Genomic DNA, 22,500 nt, shown 5'->3' with positions numbered 1-22,500 from the left:
AACTGCTGTAAGTGCAAGTTTAAGCACTAGTTCTAGAAGCTTCCAGATGCTGAAGGGAGAGAACACCCTGCAGTGGGCGTTGCTGTGGTAACTCACCTCGTCGTCGTCGGCGTCGTACTGGGCGTACTGCTGCTCCATGGCCTCCCGCTGGCGCCGCTCCTGCTCCAGCGTCTGACTGATCAGCTGGGCCACCTCGCTCTCTTGGCCCGGGCGCTCTCGGCCAATCATGAACCTGCACAGGTGACAGGAAACAGGAAGTGAGTGCATTGGTGTCAGGTCAGGTAAAAAAAAAACTGACAATGAACCTGCACAGGTGACAGGAAACAGGAAGTGAGTGCACTGGTGGTGGTGGTGGTAAGTCCAGACTCCCGAGGATGGGAGGATGCTGTGCGCTCAATCTGTGTTTGAGACGGGAGCGTTTCTGTTGACATCACAGCTCAGCTCAGCTCAGCTCTAGAGTCTACCCTGCATTTTCACCTTTATCTTCACTGTAGCCTAATTGGCATTTACAAATGAAATATAATTAAATTATTAATAAGAAACTATATATTCACAATGTGTGCCTATAAAAGGGTCAATGGCGGGACATCATTTAGTAGTTTGCACAAAAAATAGTCGACTACGAAACTTACAGTTATGTGCAATTGCTGCTACTTTATGTGAAATGCATTCTGGGATATTTGACTACCCAAGTCCACATAAGTCACCTCCTGATGCCTCCTTGATAAACCCCACACATGAGGAACAGAGTGTTTGACCTGTACTTGGCTAGATGTGAACTTATGAACTGGAACAGTACTTGGGCTGTGACTAATGAAGTACAGAGAAGAACGAATATTGAGAGCTGACCAAAGACTATCCAAAATCAATTACTGTCAAAATTCGGGGGGGGACACTCTGGGCGTGAGGTGATGAAGTGTTGAAAAATCATTTGGCACGCTATGGAAAATTGGATCCATTCTAGGGTTTTTAAGTGAGAATAAAAAGTGTTATTTCAGAAAAGAGATTTTCCGCTTGTGCTGTGTCCTCAAACTATATTCCTAGTGTCCTTGGTCCTTAAATCAAATAATCCACAATCCTCTCAAACAATTTTCTGCATGGATAGGTCTATAAATATGCTACTTTTGAGCCACTCAAACACTTGGTATTTCTTTCACAAATTGCCTAACTAGCTAGTTCCCATCATACTTCTCTTAAAGGAGGTCAACACAATAACAACAGTGTGTCAGTTTCACCTTTTTGGAGCCCCCCCCCCACCTCCCCATCTCTATAAATGGCATTCCACTAAAGCAAAAATAAAAATGTCCCCATAACAGGAAACAGGAAAAACAACACACCATTACAGTGACTGACTGGGATAGATATGCCTTGTTTATTAGAGGCTCACTTGTTTATCAGTAGACGGATGACTAGACATGATGATGAGGGGATGCTGAAAGGAGAGAACTCGGGGGATGCGCTGAATAGGAAGACCCTAATAGGTGGTCCGGTGCTTAACGTAGCGAGGCAGCTTTCAAGACCCCCAAACTTGATCGACATCTGAAGCAACAACTGAGCGGATTCATGGCAGGGCTTCCCCTATCTCTCTCACTCTCCCTCACATTCTCCCTCTCTCTCTCACTCTCCCTCACATTCTCCCTCTCCCTCTCTCTCTCCCTCTCCCCCTCGCCCTGTCTCTCTCCCTCTCTCTCTCTTTCTCGCTCCATCTCTCTCTCACTCGCATTCTCCATCTCTCTCTCTCCATCTCTCTCTGTCACTCTCTATATCTTTCTCTCTCTCCCTCTCTCCTTCTCTCTCTCTCCCTCTCTCCATATCTCTCTCTCTCTCCCTCTCTCTCTCTCTCTCACTCTCTCCATCTCTCTCTCCCTCTCTCTCTTTCCAGGGCTGCTTGCCTGCGTGCTGCTGTAGCAATGACTGGCCAGCACGGCTCATCCACTGACCTGGAAACAGCTCGCCCCGTCAGCACTCCCCACACGCAGGGGGGGGGGGGGCAGGCTACAGTATAAGTGGCATGCTGGGAGAGTAACCTACTGCAGCGCACACACATACACACACACACACACACACACACACACACACACACACACCCACACAGACACACACACACACACACACACACAGACACAAACACACACACACACACACACACACACACACACATGCGTGCACACACATGTAAAGGCACCCACGCAAACTGAGATACACACATACACTCACATTACACACACAAACACACACATCTCCTATGTGAGAGAGACAACCCTTTCGTTCAAGACATGCCATGACACACTAAGTTCAGGATGTCCGCACCACTTCACCCAGTGGCAGGGCCCTCCATCAACCTCCTTTTCCACGGAGCGGAACCCGAGGGAGTTCTTCTCCATACTCTGTCTTGACTCCCGCAGCACACACTGTGAGTCATTCCCACTCAAGCGTTTGTTGTGCAGGCCGGGGTCCAGCTCCGCTCCGCGGTTAGAGACTCGCATAATTTCCACAGATAAATTTAGCTCCAATGGCAAATCTGGGCCATGAAGCTATATCCTTCTTGAGGGTGAATGAGAGGGAAACTGCCACGGGAAAGTGTGAATTAAAAAATAAGAAAAAGAGGAGGAAAGGGAAAATGTTGAGGGAAACGAAAGAGAAGGAGAGAGAAGGGGAGAGAAAGGAGGAGAGCAGGAAACACACAGAGTGAAGCCAAATTGTTTTTAGAATAAGATCTGGAGAATTAGGGTGCAATTGAGTTGAGCATGGTAACTTTTAGTGACATATGAGTTACCTCAACCCTCTGAAACATCCTTTGACATTTACCCCAGTCAAAACTGAAAAAAAAAACATTACATTACAGGCATCACACTATGCTAAAATATCACAACAAGAAATGTAGGGAATGCACTACATAATAGCTCCTATGAAATATGGATGAATTGTGCACAGTGCACAGTGACATCCACTGACAATGACAAATCGTATCCCAATCATAATAATTACTCTGTGTGTGTGAGTATGTGTGTATTTCAGTGTGTGTATGTGAGAGAGAGAGAGAGAGGGAGTGAGAGGAGGAGAGAGAGAGGGAGAGAGAGAGGGAGAGAGAGAAAGAGAGCGAGAGAGAGATAGAGAGAAAGAGAGAGTGAGAGAGAGGGAGGCATGGAGGCACAGAGAAGGACAGAGCAGGCCCTTTACCCAGTCAGTCATAACTATGCCAGTGAAGTGAGCATGGAAAGACTTCTGGTTAGCTACAGTGCCAACCAACCCGCCAGCCTGCCAGCCAGGCATCCATCCGCAGTGCTTTAAAAATGAAGCCTTCCTCCATGCTGTGCTATTCTATTGTTTCTGAAAAGACTGTTTTTCTCTGGGCGATTCCCCACTGCTGCCTGCTACGGCGGGACAAAGGCGTGCACTGTTCTGGTGTGTTGGAGGGGAGGCGGTGGGATACAGTTAAAAGAGCCGGGGGTCGCTATCCTCTCTCTCCCAGCCAAGCGCAGGCTTAGGGAGGCAACGTGACGGAACGCCACTCATGTTCTCCCACACAGAGCCTGCTGGGAGATTTAGAGCCACCAGCGCAACGCAACGTAGCGGATCTGAACCACTGGGCTTTGTGAATGTGAGGGAATCTGATCCACTGCTTAGAGTAGATGTGTTGATACGTGCTGAGAGTTCACTGACGTTGGCTTTGCGAATGTTTCCGTTTCACCTCAGCATATACACTTTTGGCATTTTTTTTTCTATCACAGACAAAATATTACAAACAAAAAACAGGTCACCCCCACTGCTAGCATCCTGCTCAGACTCAAGCCTGTAAATGTGTGTGTGTGTGTGTGTGTGTGTGTGTGTGTGTGTGTGTGTGTTTGGGAGTTTGTGTGTGGAGGGGGAGTATTTATGTGTGCGTGTGTGTGTGTGTGTGTGTGTGTGTGTGTGTGTGTATGTGTGTTTGGGAGTTTGTGTGTGGAGGGAGAGTATTTGTATTTGCGTGTGTGTGTGTGTGTGTTTGTGTGAGTATGTATGTATTTTGGTGTATGGAGTATGGGAGTGTACATGTGTTTTAGTGTGTGTGTGTGTGTGTTTATGTTTTAGCCGTTGGTAAAAGTTAGCTTACTTCACCACGCCATGGGTATTCCTCAGGACAGTGGCTGCAAAGCTCTGCGTGACTCCCACCAGGCTGGTTCCGTCCACCTCCACTATCTGATCATTCACCTTGATCCTGTGAGAGCAAAGACAGAGGGAGTGAACATCAGCACAGTGTTCGTAAAGGGTGCGTTAGCATATTAGCATTAGCATAAGGTCAGCACAGTGTTCGTAAAGGGTGCGTTAGCATATTAGCATTAGCTTAAGGTCAGTTCTCAAACACAACAACATTAAATGCATGCGTATGTTATGGCGACTGAGTAGAACAGATGCTAATGTGCTAAATCTGAATGTGAGAAAAATAACGAATTAAATATGGCCATTTTGTCACAAAGTTTTTATTCAATTTGAGGCCCACTATAAGACAATATGAACCCACAACTCCAAAGAATCGTATTAGCGCTTATCTGTTAAACAGAAGAAATTGGACTGAACGTTTGGAGCTTGCGAGAGTAGAGTGTGAATTGCATAGAGCTGACAGCAGCTCGGAGCACAATATCCACTGGTCAAAGGAAGAAATTAGGTTATCTGGCAGCATGTGACAAACTGTGCTCTAAGAGGCCAAAATGGAAGACTTTTGTGTCACCATTAGCTACTCAGATTGTTTCAAATCAATTCTATTAACATCCATGGCACCATTAACATTTCATCTTCAGGTGACGAGAAAGAGGAAACCTTGTGGGGAACTTGTGATCTGAATCATATGCATTCATTTTATGACCTAACTTTATCATAAATACGATTTAAACTCCATCTTAAACCTCACACTAATGTAATTAAATTATCATTCTACTTGATTCTGCTATTCACTGCTACTCACTAAGTGCTTCTCTTTAGCATTTCCTATCATGATGTGCAATTTCTACTACACAACAACTCTATTTAATTTATTTCAACTCTATTTCATCTCATAAAAGGCACTGGATTTGTTTATTGATTTCTTTGGGAATTGTGCCAGAAGGTCTGGGATGAATCTGTAGGTATAATTGTGCTCACAAACTGGTTGGTTAGCTCGCTAATAGCCTGCTGTCTGTCAGGCAAAGACACACTGTAGTCTGCACCACACAAGAGTCTTTGGAGATGATTAACATATCAATCGGAATTAGTCATGTTTATCTCAAAGACGCACAAGCAACACACACACACACACGCACACACACAAACACACACACACACACACAAACACACACACACACACACACACACACACACACACAACATACAAAACAATTACACCACTCCCTACTAGCCAGGCATAACAACCCTTAAGATAACATGTAGCACGTAAATGAATAATTGACGTGCAGAAAAACAAAAGTCATATCCGCTCAAGCATGTTCTCCTCAGTTTGTACCAGAACATCTTCCCAGCATGGGTGGGTGAGGGGGGTGTATGAAAGAGCAGAGCATCGGAGATGAAAAAGCATTTTAGTATGAATATAATTTTCATATCTCAATGATGGGAACGTTCATATCCCAGAGCAGCCGTGTAAGAGGCACTAGTTCACATCGGAGAAGATGTAACATCTTGACAAAAAAGCATTTTAGTATAAATATAATTTTCATATCTCAATAATGGGGATGTTCATCCTGTGGGAATACTGCAGCGACATTAACTCTGCTTGCCTTAAAACATGACAATAGAACAGGAAAACGGCAATGGAAGACAGGGTGAGGTTTTCCTTTACCAGACTCAAAAATATAAAGGATGTGCGCTACCCTTGTGTACACAATGTTCCTTGTACATTACCCTAAACAATGCCCCTTTACACATCATATTTTCTTTTTTTCAGTAAATGCTTAAACTATTTGGGCCTCTGAATATTGCTCTATTTCTATACATTGTCAAATATTCCCCTACTCGAATATTCCTCTCCGACACTTTTACTAGAAGACAGAGTGGAGGCTGCAACATCAGTATGGTCTCTGAGGGAGAGATGCAGTAAAGTACTGCCTCAGAAACGCAGGCTAGGATGGGGTACACCCATCATACCAGCATCAGCACACCAGCAAGGGTCAGAAAACACACATACTGCTACATACTGTATGTATTTATTTGCATCACACACCACGATACAATCATATAACTCTATTTATGTAGTAACTCTACTAGTCGTCCTGGAGTGACGCCACTGTATATGGCAGACTGCGTGAGGACCCAACATCATCAGACCCCCTGAAGGAACGGAGGGATGGAGATGCAGGGCGCTGTGGGCATATCTAAACACTCCCAGCGCAGACTCACTGAGGTGGTTAACAACAAACGTTTCCCTCCATCCTTCCCTCCGCCTGCGACCCCGGGGCCCAGCCTTCCTCTCTCTCTCTCCCTCTCTCATTTTCTCTCTCTGTCTCTCCATTTCCACACTAATCTGCTGTCAAGGCGATCCACCCTCAGATTCCATCGAGCCGGACGGCCTCCCAGCACGAAAAGTGCGGGAAATGACGCTACCCCGCAGAGATGGAGATATGAAAAGCAATCCTACAGCCGTCTTCCCCCCTGTCTCCCTCAGATACCTCCCACGCACGTTTCCTGTATTTCATATGGTTTCCTCCCAGGACAAGCTCCATGGGAAAGAAGCTAATCTCACCAGTTGGAAATCAAAGTGAGCCGTGCAGGAAGTGAGCCGTGGTGACACACACACAGGTAGCCCCGCTGCGCGCTGTGATCTCCCTAAGCTCCGTCTCCCACCTGAAGACTCCATTTCCCCAGCTACAGTCTCAGATGAACCCCCCTGCCCGCACCCCCCACCCCCAACCAAAAAAAGCCTTAGACTTTCGATTTCAGGACTATTTTGGGCGCTAATCTCTTAGCTAGGCGCCAGCTGCTCAACTGCTGCATTGACGAGTGGCGGGACAGCGGGAAGGTGTGTTGATGCGCTTACCTGCCGTCCCTCTCGGCGGCTCCGCCCTTGATGACGGTCTTGACAAAGATGCCCAGCTTCTCGAGCCCGGCGTCGGCGCCCACGCCCATGCCAATGATGCTTATGCCCAGGCCGTCGTCATCTGAACAGGGCACAGAAGAGAAGTGAAATACTACTGATATTACTGGAGCTATCATTAGGAAGACAAGCTTATTGAATAATGAAAAAGCTGAATGGAAAAAAACGAATGGGAGGAACTGGGTGGTGGAGACAGTGATAGGAGAGATAGACAGATCATGTGAGCAAATGCATGTAGAAGACTGAATGGAGGGAGGACAGACTAGATGAAATGGATGGATGAGGACAAACAGTGAATAAACACACTGTGGATTATGCCCTGCAATCTGAATAAATCATTTGCATTAATCTCCAGTGGCACCTTTATGGAACTGCACTGTACCAGCATGCAAAACCATACCACATCCCTGTGGGCTGAGTTAAATAAGGACGTTCAGAGAGCCTGCCACGTAACAATAACTCTTTGTGGGGCAGCCGCTGAGACACTGTAAGGAGCTCACCTTTCTCCAGCTCCACGGGGAAAAGCTCCAGCTTTTCAACCCTCTTCTCCAGCTCATATTCAGCCGAGGATGCCACCGGATCCACCTCCTCATTCCTGCGATCATAATCCTCGTTTGAGTAGGTATTAAAAACCTGAACGACAGAAAAAGAGGCAAGGCTTAGTTCCTTTGGAGGTCACATTACACAAAGAGCTGCTGGAGAGAGACGGGAGGGGGGAATAGTGGTCTCATTCAACTATTTGTGAGACCAAACATCTCAGCTTTACAAATGGCTATGCTACATGTGCTAGCATGTGACCGACTTTGTGCTCAGAGTTGGGGGTTAGCTTTACACATGGCTATGCTACATGTGCTAGCATGTGACTGACTTTGTGCTCAGAGTTGGGGGGTAGGTAAGCCAGTCTAAGCTACTGGGTCTATGTTCTCTGTGTCAGCGAGTTTGTGACCAGTGGGTTGCCTTTTGGCAACACCAAATGTGTCCGCTGATCTGAGGAGCTCAGCTAATCACCACCACCAGAAGGACTTTTGTCTAATTTCAGAAAGATGTTGACACATATTGACTCTCTCTTTCTCTCCCTCCTGCAAGGACATAGACATTATGTGACCTGGAACTGGCACAAGGAACTGGCACATTATGTGGAACAAGGTGAAACCAGGAGCCACACTCATTCTTGGCCTCCTTCAGATCAGGTGCTGGCATCTGCTGTCAGGCAGGTCAGGAGCTCATGGAGAGGGTATGAGATTTCATGGACAGAGAGAGAGGGAGAGAGAGAGAGAGAGAGAGAAAGAGAGAGAGAGAGAGAGAGAGAGAGAGAATGAGAGAGAGAGATGGAGAGTGAGAGAGAGAGAGAGATGGAGAGAGAGAGTGAGAGTGAGAGAGAGAGATGGAGAGAGAGTGAGAGAGAGAGAGAGAGAGAGAGAGAGAGAGAGAGAGAGAGTGAGAGTGAGAGTGAGAGTGACTGCATATGCAGACTGTCTATGTGCATTCCCTAAGAAGAGAATCCATAATCCTAGCAAATAGTCTTTGCTCTACCAGTTCCAGTCCAGCTCTGCATCCACTAGTGAGCCACAGCATCACATGTGCGGTGTGAAATACTATTCCTGGAATACATTTCACACTGTCTGAGACACAGCGTTTGCGGTTTTATCCAACATGACACCAACGCATCACAGCCAATTTGTATGTGTGTATCTGTATGAGGGAATTACATCCAAGACCTTGATATTGGCAGCTTTTCACAGCTGAGCTACAGGAATGCGATGCAATCCGCGCCACTGTCTAGCGTGCTATTGGAGACGAAGGCCAGTGATCAATACAATTAGGGGGGCGGTGGGGTGTGCTGTCGCTCTTGATTTTTTTGGTGAGGAGAACGTGACGAACGTGACGGCACTGCCGCGTCTCCTCGAGCGCACACATCACTTCCCATTCATGTCACCGATTCCTCTTAGCACTAAAGTGCATATAGAGGGCCAACACGCCACATACAGACACACACTCATACACACACACTCACACTCACACACATACACACACAGGCACACACACACTCTCTCTCTCACACACACACACACTCATACACACACCTACACATGTGTATCCAAACCTTCACACACACAGTCACACATACACACTTATCCAGATATGAACACATACACGCACACACACCCACACACATATATCAAGGCATGAGTACACACACATCTATCCAGAACAAATACAGAGTGGGTGAGTGAGTGAGAGAGAGAGAGAGAGAGAGAGAGAGAGAGAGAGAGAGAGAGAGAGAGAGAGAGAGACTGCCTCTATGTCTGACAACACAGGTAGTAACCTAACAGTATCCCCATCACTTGGTTTTTCCACAGCAGGTGTTTGGGTTAATTGTGGCAATCTATCAGCCAATTAGCACGTGGCATGTACAACAAGGGGCCACTCATGCCCTCTTGGGAAAAATGACTACCGCCTCTTATCAACTCATGCCCCTTTATCTGTTAGGAAAACACAATCTGCACTGCGTCTTAGCTGTCTGTTACAAAACACAAAAAGCTAATCAGGTAAAGTATGGCCCACAGTCAGGACTGACATCATGGCCGCCTTAGATACACTCAGCCTGGAAAATGGTTACCCTGAGAAAATCCCCTACAGTGCATTATTGTCTCTGTGAATTTCCCATCATCAATCATTTAAAGTGATAAGGAGCCGATGCATTATTAAAGAAACACACATGGCCGACATGACTAGTGTACTGTGAGAGGAGCAGGAGGAGAAGAATGCAGGCAGCAACTGAGACAGAGAGACAGAGAGAGATAGCTGGTGAGACAGAGAGAGAGATAGCTGGTGAGACAGAGAGAGATAGCTGGTGAGACAGAGAGAGAGATAGCTGGTGAGACAGAGAGAGAGAGATAGCTGGTGAGACAGAGAGAGATAGCTGGTGAGACAGAGAGAGAGATAGCTGGTGAGACAGAGAGAGATAGCTGGTGAGACAGAGAGAGAGATAGCTGGTGAGACAGAGAGAGATAGCTGGTGAGACAGAGAGAGAGATAGCTGGTGAGACAGAGAGAGAGATAGCTGGTGAGACAGAGAGAGATAGCTGGTGAGACAGAGAGAGATAGCTGGTGAGACAGAGAGAGAGATAGCTGGTGAGACAGAGAGAGATAGCTGGTGAGACAGAGAGAGAGATAGCTGGTGAGACAGAGAGAGAGATAGCTGGTGAGACAGAGAGAGATAGCTGGTGAGACAGAGAGAGAGATAGCTGGTGAGACAGAGAGAGATAGCTGGTGAGACAGAGAGAGAGATAGCTGGTGAGACAGAGAGAGAGATAGCTGGTGAGACAGAGAGAGAGATAGCTGGTGAGACAGAGAGAGAGATAGCTGGTGAGACAGAGAGAGAGATAGCTGGTGAGACAGAGAGAGATAGCTGGTGAGACAGAGAGAGATAGCTGGTGAGACAGAGAGAGAGATAGCTGGTGAGACAGAGAGACAGAGAGAGAGATAGTTGGTGAGACAGAGAGAGATAGCTGGTGAGACAGAGAGAGAGAGGGAGAGAGAGAGAAGGGGAGAGACTGAAGAGTGGTGAGAGTCTTTAACCTTGAAGGTCTTCGCCACACAGCATGATAAAGCTGAAACGCAGCCAGGACTGAGGCAGGTTGTTGAATTAGGCCATAAAACGTTAGGCTCAGCCACTGTGTGTGGCTACAGCTGAACATCTCTATGAGCAGGGGGAAATATAGGATGTCACATAGGGACAATACACTACACCGTCATGTGACATACTGCTTGGAGAACACAAACAGAGACAGAGAGAAAGAGAGAGAGAGAGAGAGAGAGAGAGAGAGAGAGAGGTAGGCAAAAAGAGGGATAAACAGAGGGGAAAAGACAAACTCACTGAAGGAATAGAGACAAGACAGAGAGAGAGAGAGAGAAAGAGAGAGAGGGAGAGGGAGAGAGAGAGAGCAAGGACACAGAGAAGGACACAGACGTGAAAACAAGGTGTCAAAAAAACGAAATGTAAGTGAGAGACAAAGATTGAAAGACCGAGAGAAAAGATCCACAGATAGAGAGAGCAGCCCTTTTGCGCTCCCCTGAGAGCTGCAGACACTCTCAGGCTAAAGGGGTCTCACGCCTGAGCTCCATCAACAGCCCGCCCTGTCAGGCAGGCAGGGGAACAGTCTCCGGGAACATTCCACACATCATTAACTGTAACTGCACCCCCGGTATCCTTCTCACCTCCAAACTCCCTCTGACACACTGTCCACCCTCCGCAGGAAGCCAATAATGGCACAGCCACCCCCTCTGCGTGGCCTGGCAGTCAGGCAGCCTCTGCCATCCACCAATCCCAGCACTAATAGCTCCACTGCGCCCAGGATCTGCACATAATCTGACCTGGTTAGAGCCAAGTCAATATAGATACATGCCAATATAGATATATAAAGAATATAGGTCAATACAGCGTAGGAGGATTTCACTTAACTCCTGAAACTATGTCAGAGGGTTTCCCTAAATAGAGAATTGAGAGCCATCTGTGTAAAAATGTCATGTTGCGGTTCAGTGTAGTCATTGGCATAATTGATTCATTTCCTGCTCTCTCTACCATTGCCTTTCTCTGCCTCTCTTTACCTCTGACCGATACTGGCTCCTATTCCCACTATGACCTCGTGCCTGAGCAGTGTCAGAGGGTCTAATGTTAGGGCCAAACATTCCCTTCCATTAGGAATCTGGGTGTTCATGTAATATGGACATCAGCTCTTGTTCTGCACTTCTTTAGTGAGTAGACAAGAGCAGTTTGATCAATAAAATGGCGGCTTTCATTTGGCCCTGTATCCCATCACACATCTCTGCTCGCTCAGACCAACTCCCTGACGAGGTAAAAGCACAGATGTGATTTCTGTTTGATGAATTTGCTTAGATAGAGATGTTTAAGTATAGAGGGGAGGTGGTGGTAATGTCAGCAGAGAAACCTGGATGAAACCATTCCTGCGTACGTTTTTATCCTTCTCCCGCTCAGAGGCAGTTTTTGGGATTTAACTCAAATGTATTAGCCAACCTCCACATGATTAAAATGTGCATTTCCCCCATGTAGGTCTACCCGTGAGTGTGAGATGTCCTCAGTTGCCACCACAGATCCAATTAGATAGGGATTTTAGCTAGCGCCGCACAGTGTCCTCAGTGATGACTCAGCGCTAGTTTAGCTTAGCCATAGCCAGCGCCCTGTTATGATTTCAATTATTCCTCCGACTGTTTGTTTCATCTCACCTCCCTATTGAACACATTCTAACTCCCTGACTCCCATCCATCTCTCATCAGCCAGCCTTTTGATCGATGCTCGAGGCAGCTGACATCTCATGAAACAAAACAAAACAAAACAAAAAAAAGAACACACCCAGTCACTTTGGTCTTCGCCATCATAAATCAGTACGCTTTTTTTCCCCCCCTCTTCTTGTTTTCTCCTTTCCCCCGTCTCTCACAGCTTTTGATCTGCAGAAAATATTTCAAAGCGAAGCAAAGTATGTTTTGTTTCGTTAGGAGAATCTAAATGACGGTTCTCGGTGGGTTAGGGTGAGTGTTTTCCTCTGCAGAAGTGCCTGGGATTTTCTGGTGCCTGTTAAGCAGAGCAGAGCAGAGCCTGAAGATGAGCTGTCAGCAGTGGCAGCACATTCCTTTACTCCTTCCTGAAACAGGCTTGAGATGCCCTGCACGAATTCAACAAAGAGCCTCTCCAACGCAATCTATCTGTCGCTCCTCCACCTCACCTCTCTCTCACTTCATTTCTCCATTTCCTCTTTACGCAATTTCTGTACTTTCTCCGTCTTCCTCTCTCCCCCCTTTTCCTCTGCCACTCTTACACTGTCTGTCTTCCCTCTCCTCTGTTTATTGTTTTGTTTTCCCTCCACGTTTAATCCCTCTGTCTGTTCTCTGATCAGTGGGTGTACGCTGCTGCCAGCATCTCCCTCAGAAGGCTGGCGCTCCGCAGGACTGCATGGGCAAGAGCAGCAAACACACAACGTCGCCGTCACCTCCGCTGCAGTTTCACACTTACGCGTGCCCACACTGCCTGCCTGCCTGCCTGACTGACTCTACTCACTTCCTGTTTACCTCCCAGCCTCCTTGTGCTGCTGCTTTATTTGCCACTCATCCACTGAGCGCCTGGTCAGCCAAGGCCAGGCTGTGTGTGTGTGTGTGTGAGTGTGTGAGTGTGTGTGTGCTTTCTGGAGGAGGCAAATTGTGGATGCCAGCATTTTCCGTCAGGCAGTCTGATGGATTAGCTGAGAGGAAGGCAGGGGTGGAGGGGAGTAAGACGGAGAGCAAAAGGAGTGGGGAGTGTGTTTGTGCACGCGCGTGTGTGTGTGAGTGTGTGAGTGTGTGTGTGTGTTTGTGCACGCGCAGGCGTGTGTGTGTGTGTTTGTGCACGTGCGTGTGTGAGTGTATGTGTGTATGTGTGTGTGTGTTTGTGTACGCACATGTGTGTGTGTGTGTGTGTATGTGGTCGTAGGATTGTGTTTATGGATGGGAGCGTGCTATGCATGTACTGTATGTGTGTGTGTGTGTGTGTGTGTGTGTGTGTGTGTGTGTGTGTGCATTTCTTTGAGAGGGGGAGTTCTGTCTGATTGTATAAGACTGTGCTTCTGTACGGGGGAGTACTGTGTACTTCAGGCCAGTGTATGTGTGTGTCTGCGTGGGAGGGAGAACGCATATGTCTGCAAGTGTTATAAGTTTTTCCCTGTACAGCATGTGTGTGTGTGTGTGTGTGTGTGTATGTCTGGAGGGGCAGCGTGAGGCCACTTGTATCGCTGCCTAACATGGCACCGCATGGCGCCTTGGCGCGGCCTGCCGCTGCTGATCGCATTAAATGCCACTCCGGTCACACGGTGCCAGGGCTCTTGCGGTGCCACCGAGGTGCCGATCCAAACGGCGGAGGCGGGGGGAGGCCTGGGCCGTGGCCGCCAACCAAAGGCCTCGCCGTGGATTAGCGACGCCTCACGGCGCGCCTGCAGGGACGACTCAGCATCGCATTAACATTAGCGGACCGTCGTGTCGACTCCAGGCCAAGAGTTGAGTCATGCTGGCTCAGGCTCTGGTTCCACAGCACTCCTTTCTTCAAAAAATGGAGTCTCTCTCTCTCGTGCTTTAGTGTTACAGGTGCTCTGGTACTATACATAGATAGTATAATGATATATCAGTGCAGTCGTGTGTTATCAACTTTTCACCCTGGCAAACCAGTGATAGGGAGGCAAGACAACAGTGTTGCAATGGTGCCCTGAGATTTGATGAGTCACGTACGTGTACTATCGGTCGTTCATGTTCATATTTCATGTCAATATTAGGAGCTACAATATCATCTACGGTTTTTTTCAGCCACGTCAAATAAAGAGGTGGCCTGAGTTTAAGAGAGGGAGTAGGAAAGCGGTGCAAAGTTGCTGTATGACTTTACGAGTCAGGCACTGGGGATCTGTGAGCAGATTTATTCCAGACAACCGAAGCTACACACCCATGCGGATGTCAGTTCAGCTTTTCAGGTTTCACACTTTCCCCGCCAGTATTTCTTTGTACATCAAGAAAAGAAAATAGATCCACCACCACATCTGGCAATGGCAGCCAGGGGGAAAATGCAGGTATATTTACCTCAGGGCCTTGAAGCGAGTAGCTGACTCTCTAAGACGGCTTATCGTCCCAAAGAATGCATTCTTTCCACCCTTCTTTCTAATCCCTGTTGCTGTGGTGCATTACCACCAAGTGCCATGACTCCCACCTACAAAACAGCCCACCAAAGGAACAAAACACATCTCTGACAGAGGAGCACAATGGATAAGAGCCAATATTCCAACCACTTTCAAATTACACAACTGCTTTCTTTATGTATCCTGTTAGACGGGTAGGAGTGGGTGCCAGTGGCATTTGCTGTATGAGTTTGACAATGGATGGGGGAAAAAAAGTATTTAATTCATGAGCCTTGACCAAGGAGCTTATGAAGGCTAATTTGTTGTGGATGAATGGCGTCATTTGTTTTTGTTTCACGCTCATAAGCTTCCCATGAGACCGGTGCCTGCGAGCTTTCAGAAAAATGTCTTGAGACTCCGAGGACGTGACAAGATCTTTATAATGTCAAAGAACAGAATCTCCGAGGGGGTTGTGGACACAGCACTTTAGGAGTGCTGAGGCACATCTGAAGTGAACCTTCCAGAACAACATAAAAAAAAAAAACGTTACAATGTTTTCAAACAATAAGACAAACAAACAATCTGAGAAGGCTCTGGGAGGTTTTCATGTCTCATTAGGCTGCATCGCACGGCGGCGAAGAGCGAATTTCAAATTCAGCACAACTGGGCGAGCAGGCAGTTCCCCTCATTGTGCCAGTCGCGTCTCCACAAAGCAGGGCACTGTGTCACTGCTGAACACCGCCTTGTTCTCCGTAGGGACGGCCATTAAAACAATAAGGCCCGCTTGTGCTTCACCGCGGCGGGCTGCTTCCGTACCCCTCGCCCAGCCCATACCACCATGGCGGTCCGCATCGACCCAACCTGGCCCTAAAACCACAGAGCAGGCTTGTGTTTTCCCCGGATCGTTAAATATTCAGCTCCCCCGAGGCTCCTGTGTCACCAAAACAAGCAAACGAAAAAGCCGCAGCATTAATATTACACAGCCGGCAGACGCGTATAGGCCTTCGCCACCGGCCACGGTTGCAATGTTTGGTGAGAGATACCCCCTAAAGGTATACCGATTTATTAGACTGTTCTCAAAAGACTTTAAACACCAACAGTCTGACTGGCTGGTCATATGACTGAGAATATTTGCTCAGTTAAGGTGTTTTATCACAGTTATTCTACAAACCTGCCTTGCTTCTTTTCGCAGAAAATGCAGACTAACAAATTGAATAATTATGAACTCAAAGATTTTTTTGCAGAGTCATAAGCTAATCTAGAAATGTTGTGAAAATCCTTCAGGCCTGAAAATGAAACAACAGAAAAACCTTTTATGCGCTCACATTTCTCTCTCTCCTTCTATTCCGAGAAAATATGGCAACTGCCAAAAAAAGGCTCCTTCTGTCTCTACCCCACATGGCGACACTTGACTCTCTCTGCAGTTTATGCTAGACATCAAAAATGTTGTGCGTTTAAAGCAAAAGTAAAACATAGTGAGAATAGTATTTCACCAATTACAGTAACCTCGACTCACGCACACACTCCTACACACATGCAGTGTTCTAAGACGCCAGAACCCATTAGATATGAGTATATTCTACATCTGACTGAAGTACTGATGTTTGAGTGCCTTTGGAGGAGGCATGAGATTATGGGAAGCCATTTACTCTTTCAGGCATCAGTGAGCCATTTTCTGTGCTAGATCCAAACATCCACTCCAGCCCTCACATTCAAACCCTTTAATATAGACTCAGAAACATTAACTCATGGAGGAATTTATGTATAATTCGATAAGGGACCTACGGATCTGTTTCCCCCCCCCCCCCAGCAGCTAAGCCCATTTACCTGAACAAGGGAAAACCACATTGTAGACGCTGTTTACATACCGACACAGATGAGTAAATACAGATTTACATTGCTCACAGGGGCCGGGGATAATCTGCTGGTGCGGGTCAGATCAGGCCAGGGCTCAAACCTGATTACGCATGAATGAAAGACAGAGGAGAGGAGAGCGAGGAGAGAGGGAGCGAGTGAGCAAGGCAGGGTGGAGGAGAAACACAAGCTGTGAGAACGCAGGATTGTGTGACGGCAATAACACAGCAGGGAGCTGCCTCTCCATCAGCTTTTCTGCGGCTAATGAAAGTCAGACACGTCACGGTCCAAGGTGATTTCCACCGTAACATGGCTGCATGTCTAACCGGAATCGGTAAACATTGTTAGCAATTGGTGGCTAGGTGGATAGGACTTAGCAACATAACCACACAGATATCTCAGTATGGAAGAAGACATATACATGTTGATACTGCGACAGGATCTTGCTCACTTTCACACCAACTTTCGCAACATCCATCACACTCAACCGTGTACGGCCAGTGTTAGTTAGCCATCACAAAACTCCTCTTCAATCACTGACATTTTTTTATTTGAATGCTTAACCTTCACTGACGGAATATCACATGTCAACTGTGCACTTCGGTTCTCATTACTCATATTGCATGTCACAAGTGCAACAAAATGTGCATTTTGACCATACAGTACAGTGTGGTACTAAGACACACACACGCAGCTGGTACACACACACACACGGAGTGTGAAATGTTTACACATCAGGCTTATGACAGAGCGCAGAGTGAAGTACGCAATTACAGTATCGTTTCAGCACTCGTTCAGCCGCACTCAGGCCCTTCAGATTGCACTCACTTCCATTAGGTAAGCCGGGGGAAGAGCAACCCAGCCCGGAGCTAACTCCGCAGTGACACAACACTTCCCCTGCAGTCACAGAAAGGGTCAGAACAGGTTGCTGACACTCCAACAAGGACAGTGCATTTACTGCAGAGGGTGTCCTGTTCTGTATGCGCTGGATGGGAGAATCATAGAGAAACTAACAATATTCAGCCCAGTCGCAATAGGATGTCTATTATAATAATGGTATGACTGCTCAGGCAGTAAACAGTACACAACAGGATATCATTTTTCACTAAAGCTGTTCAGCAGAAGGCAGAAATACCACTGGAAAAGGTATCATTTTTCAAACAGCAGGATCTTTAATATTGTATTTTTTCCTGCGTGTATCAATGTTTGGTTTGTCGACCCTCAGAGAGCTGGAAACGTAGTAAAATAGGTTTGACAATGAGGAGGAGTGAAGTGCTGACATTGTAGCAGGTCAAACTGGCAACAAGCGTAACGCTGGGAAATACATTTTGCAGGGCTGGGCATTTAATAGATATGTCAATACTTGGTGCCAGTGCATCTATCGATAACATATCACAAAAGAAGTATAGCTCTGGCCCTGCCACACACACACACACACACACACACACACACACACACACACACACACACAGTTTGGTGCTGGGTGCATCTACTGATAATAAAGCACAAAACAAAGCATCACAATTGCCATATTGATTTTTTGGTCCGACTCCAACACATACACACACTCCAAGTCTGTGCTGCATTTAAACGCTGTTGGCATTGTGCATCAGGTATTCCTTTATGTTTAAGAGCGCTCTCTCAGCGCCACACATTCCTGCCGAAATCTGTTTTCGGGAAGCAACAAAGCTATGATGACAAATATCATGCCTGACCGTGGAGTTCAGTGGACCTCTGCTTTGCAACAGTGCTGCTGGCGACTGGATTTAAAGGTTACCATGCGACCTCAGTAACACGCTTACACACAGTTGTGTGCATATGTTCTCTGTCTTAGAAGTTCTCTACAGTCAGCGTTAAAGATAAACCAGACTCGTCCAAATCACCTTCAGCAGGCTTCCACAGCTCCATCATACGCAGCTTGGAAAAGGAGGAGGGACTGCCAAGCGAAAGTAGTTGTGTGCTGAGACTGAAGGAAGTACATTACGTTCTTATTACCAAGCAGAGTGCTGAGAGAAAACTAACGGAGCTAAATGTCTGAGTGGATTAGGGAGCGGTGTGGTGCTGAATTCAGGAATGCATCATAGACCGAGCTCAGTGTTTTAGTGTTCGAAGGCCGCCCGCTTCAGGACTGGATAGTTTAGTATCCATATCATAAAACATGTTAATATCATAAATCAGCTATTGAATTAATTACTTTGTATGAAAAGCATTACTGGTAACTGTCATCATTACAAATAACATTATCTGATAGTTCAATTTGGATAATTATTGACTAACTATGGCATCTACCAGCCCCCAAGAGTGCAATGTGCGATACAGTATGTCATGTCTTCTGGGTTGACAAACTAATCTTTCCATGTCAAAAACAAATTTAATTTACAGTGAGTGCTTATACCCCCCAGCCTGTGAGGCCAGCTTTCACTGCAGCTTCTGAAAAAAAGATTTCTAGATTAATTAAGGTTTAATAGCCTGGATGGTGAAATGATTTATCCGCTTTGAGAGGCACTAAGAAATATTGCTGGCAGGGGGTGGGGGGGGGGATGTTTAGTCAGATTAACTGAAGACATTTTTTCAATGTCTTCCTTGTAGTCTCCACCCCCAAGGCCAGGGGTTAAGCCAGCCTCGTGCCTGGCTATTCCGCTGAAGGGGCCACGTTTCAAGTGATATTTGTCTCTTTCTCCGGTCGGAAACAACAAAAGACAGAGCCCTGTTTGTTCATGGGGAGCTCAGGGGGGAAAAGTGCAGCCTCAGTTAAATATTCCATATTATTAATGACCAATGGCCAAGCCATTTACAAGAAAACCGCCTAACAGCCCCTACTTACTACTTGGTCGGGCCTGGCCAGCCGCAATCCCACAGTGGACATTTCCAAAGGCCTGACAATCACCCTAAATCATAACTTGGAAAGGATATAAAGAGTTCAAATTGCACTTGAACTTGGAGCACGTCTAATTGAAAAATGGCTAAATGGTTGAGGCTGAGTGGTGTCTCGTTATTGCGATCTTACTGAGTGCTATAGTATGTTCGCCGGTTACAGATGATATCATAGTTCTTACAGCACAACCCACAAGGAGGAAACGGGCAGCGGGGAGGACCTATATATCTAGTTTATAATTAGCTGATTAATCTGAGAATTAAAATTGAGCGTAGCGTGGGGATGTGATCTGATTAAGGAACTCCAAGAATATGAGACACTTCATAAGGAGGAAGAAGAAGAAAAAAGGAGAGAGGAAGAGGAGAGCCTGACCTTTCCTCGGGCTAAACCTAACCCAGCACAGTTACTCTCGAGGACGGCAGCTTGTGCAAAGGCAGTCAGCAGCCTCCTGTCACGTTTTCAGCTTTAGCCCCCCCCCCCCCCGAAGAGAAAACTGGAGTAATTTTTCTGCGCTGTTTCGGCTAAGGGATTGATCCCAATGAAGGAAATATTTGCCTCCTTGTACCCCCCTCCTTCGCATGCCCTCGAGGAAGCCAACTGCTGATTGCTATGATTAGCTTGAACCATGCTAGGTCTCAGGAGCCGCAGCTTACAGTAATGGTGTGGTTACAAACATCATCTAATCAATGCTAAAATAAAAACAAAGCGGTTACAAGCCATAACAACACAGTCCATTCTCTACCAGCACATGCGTGAAAAGGTTTTTTTTTTTTTATCTCATTACGATAAAGCCAGAGTGAGACTGAATTAATACTGAGGGCTTAAAGTGTTGTCGCAAGCATCTTAAATCAAAAGACTATCGTGGTTTGTCCACTACTTTAGCTTAATGCTCTGTGCTCTTTATCACCCACCACCAGAGGACTTCAGCAAAGGCAGCGAAACCAAACAGACGACAATTACCATCTCCCTCTTTCACCTTGAAAGTCGCTGAACACGGTGCATGGAAGACAATTTCACACCTGGCGATTGGTCTGCATGTCTGGAAATGTGCCTGAGTGAGAGTGTGTGTGTGTGTGTGTGTGTGTGTGTGGGAGAGAGAGTGAGAAAGAATGAAATTTCAGAATGTGTGGGGAAATAAAAGAACACTGGGCAAGTGCTCAAAGCCCGAGTATGAAAAATCAACCCAGATCTCGGCCAAAACTACTTCCGAGGAGGCAGTTGTTTGTGTACACACTTCCCAGCAGGCAGTTGTTTGTGTACACACTTCCCAGCAGGCATTTCCTGGGCCCTCCTCAGACCAGTCCAGCACACAGGCACCTCATTATCCAAACTGCACTGCAATGATCAGCCAATACGGTGACTTGCTGAAGGTATACGTTAAGCAAATCAATAAAGGTACATTAATGCAAGAGGAAGATTACATTATCTGTGCGCTGCGTGTCCAAGCTGGGAGCACGCAGCCTGAGGCAGAGGGGATAAGAGAGAGAGAGCTAATGGATAAGGGGTTATGGTCGGAGGAATTATGAAATCAATTTCCCCGGAACACATTTGTTTAATGTCAAACTGCACTCAACACAGAGAGGGGGTAGTGGCAAGGTAAACGGCTGGCGATAAACTTACGTTCATGGGAGAAGAGTTGAATCGAATCTTCCTCCCCTGAGGGATGTCATCCTCAGGCTCATCTGGTAGGCCTGGGATTTCAGTGAGCTCTGACCCCGGGTCATAGATGACATCATCATCAGCATCCTCATCCGTGCAACTCTCGCCCCAGCCCTGGTAGCAAGCATCTCCGTCCGCATTGAAAATCACCCTCTCGTTCCCACAGTATTCCTCATCGGGCTCTTCTGCCAGATCCTCTGTAATCCGGGACGTCTTCTTTTCGTCCTTGTGGTTCTCCGTGGCATCATCCTGCGGCTTCCTGGCTACGCGTTCAGGGATTTCCTGGAGAATCTCGCTAACGTCAGCCTCGCTCGCCTGAGAGAAGTCCCCGCAGACGGCCTCAATGTTGGGAGTCTGGCCGTCCTGTTTCGCGTCTGATACTCCATCCAACTCCGCCGAGCTCGGGAGGGCCTTCTCCCCGTTCTCGTCATCCTTGGCTGCCTCCTCAATCTTCTGCTCCAGCTTCCTCTCCCTCTCCAGCCTCCTCTGCTCCGCTGTCTCCGCGGACGGGCTCGGGCTGAGGAGATCCTCGGAGGACGAAGACATGGGCAGCTTGCCCCCGATCCGGGTCCTGTAGACACCACCACGCACCGGCGACTGGCGCAGGCTGCTGTCGTCCTCGCTCAGATCCCCGTGATTGTGCTGCCCGTCCGGGGAGCACAGCGCCCGGCCCGCGCTGTGGCTACGGCGAATGAGCGAGCCTGGCCCGTGCGGGCCGCGGTCAACGTTCTCGAACACGGCGCTCAGTTGGCTCACCGTAGGGGAAGAGGCCTCATTCCGGGAGCACAAGGAGTCCAGAGAGTCGGTGCTGCCCCGGTTGGAGCGGGACCCCCTCCAGTCATCCAGGTGCTCGTGGGAGCCCCTCTTGTCCCTGCTGAAGGAGGAGACGGGAGACTGGGACGTGTCCCGGGAGGTCTGTTCGAACAGCTTCCTGGTCTCGGAGAACTTTGTGTTGGAGCGGTCCACCGCACCGCCTTGCTGGAGCTTGATCACCGACCCGTCGGTCCGGTTGACGAAGTTGGTGGGCTTGGTTAGTTTCTGGGGGGACGGGTCGGCTCTCCGGCTTTTGGCGGTGCCAACGGTGTCCGTGCCCATCTGCATGAACATGTCCTTGATCCGGCTGACGTGGGCGCCATACTGCCGGCCCCGAGGCTGCCGGATCCGCTCGGGGTCCTTCTGCCTGGGCGGGCCGTCATCCTGACGAGGCTGGTCGAAGGCCTTCTTCAGAGCCTGGAATTCAGTCCTGTAGGCGTTCCTGTGTGGGGAAGCACTGCGAAGAGTAGTCCTCTCCACCGTGGCCTCGGTCTTCAGCATGTTCGCGTCAAGGGAGGGGTCTCACTTCAGTGGTACCATTCCAAATCACTGTCATTTCTGTGAGGTCTCACATTGCAGTATGAACACTGG

At 47.6% G+C, this 22,500-nt stretch overlaps 1 protein-coding gene across 6 annotated transcripts in view; it reads right to left on the bottom strand.

The window, feature by feature from the left end:
• The window catches only part of ppp1r9a (protein phosphatase 1, regulatory subunit 9A), a 44,564-nt gene extending 22,070 nt beyond the window's left edge, over window positions 1–22,494 (bottom strand). For all 6 annotated transcript variants that reach the window (XM_031586293.1, XM_031586294.1, XM_031586295.1 and 3 more), the window contains exons 1-5: window positions 21,058–22,494; window positions 7,561–7,693; window positions 7,004–7,124; window positions 4,094–4,198; window positions 97–232 (exon numbers count right to left, since the gene is read on the bottom strand). In XM_031586293.1, coding sequence (XP_031442153.1) covers window positions 97–232; window positions 4,094–4,198; window positions 7,004–7,124; window positions 7,561–7,693; window positions 21,058–22,410 — 1,848 coding nt within the window. In that variant the 5' untranslated portion in view covers window positions 22,411–22,494. The remainder of the gene's footprint in view (window positions 1–96; window positions 233–4,093; window positions 4,199–7,003; window positions 7,125–7,560; window positions 7,694–21,057) is intronic.
• Between the last annotated feature and the right edge of the window lie 6 nt (window positions 22,495–22,500).

This window comes from Clupea harengus, chromosome 19 (genome assembly GCF_900700415.2).
Source record: "Clupea harengus chromosome 19, Ch_v2.0.2, whole genome shotgun sequence".
NCBI classification, from domain to species: domain Eukaryota; kingdom Metazoa; phylum Chordata; class Actinopteri; order Clupeiformes; family Clupeidae; genus Clupea; species Clupea harengus.
Note: the sequence above shows the minus strand (reverse complement) of the source record. Positions and strands in the feature narration are given on the sequence as shown.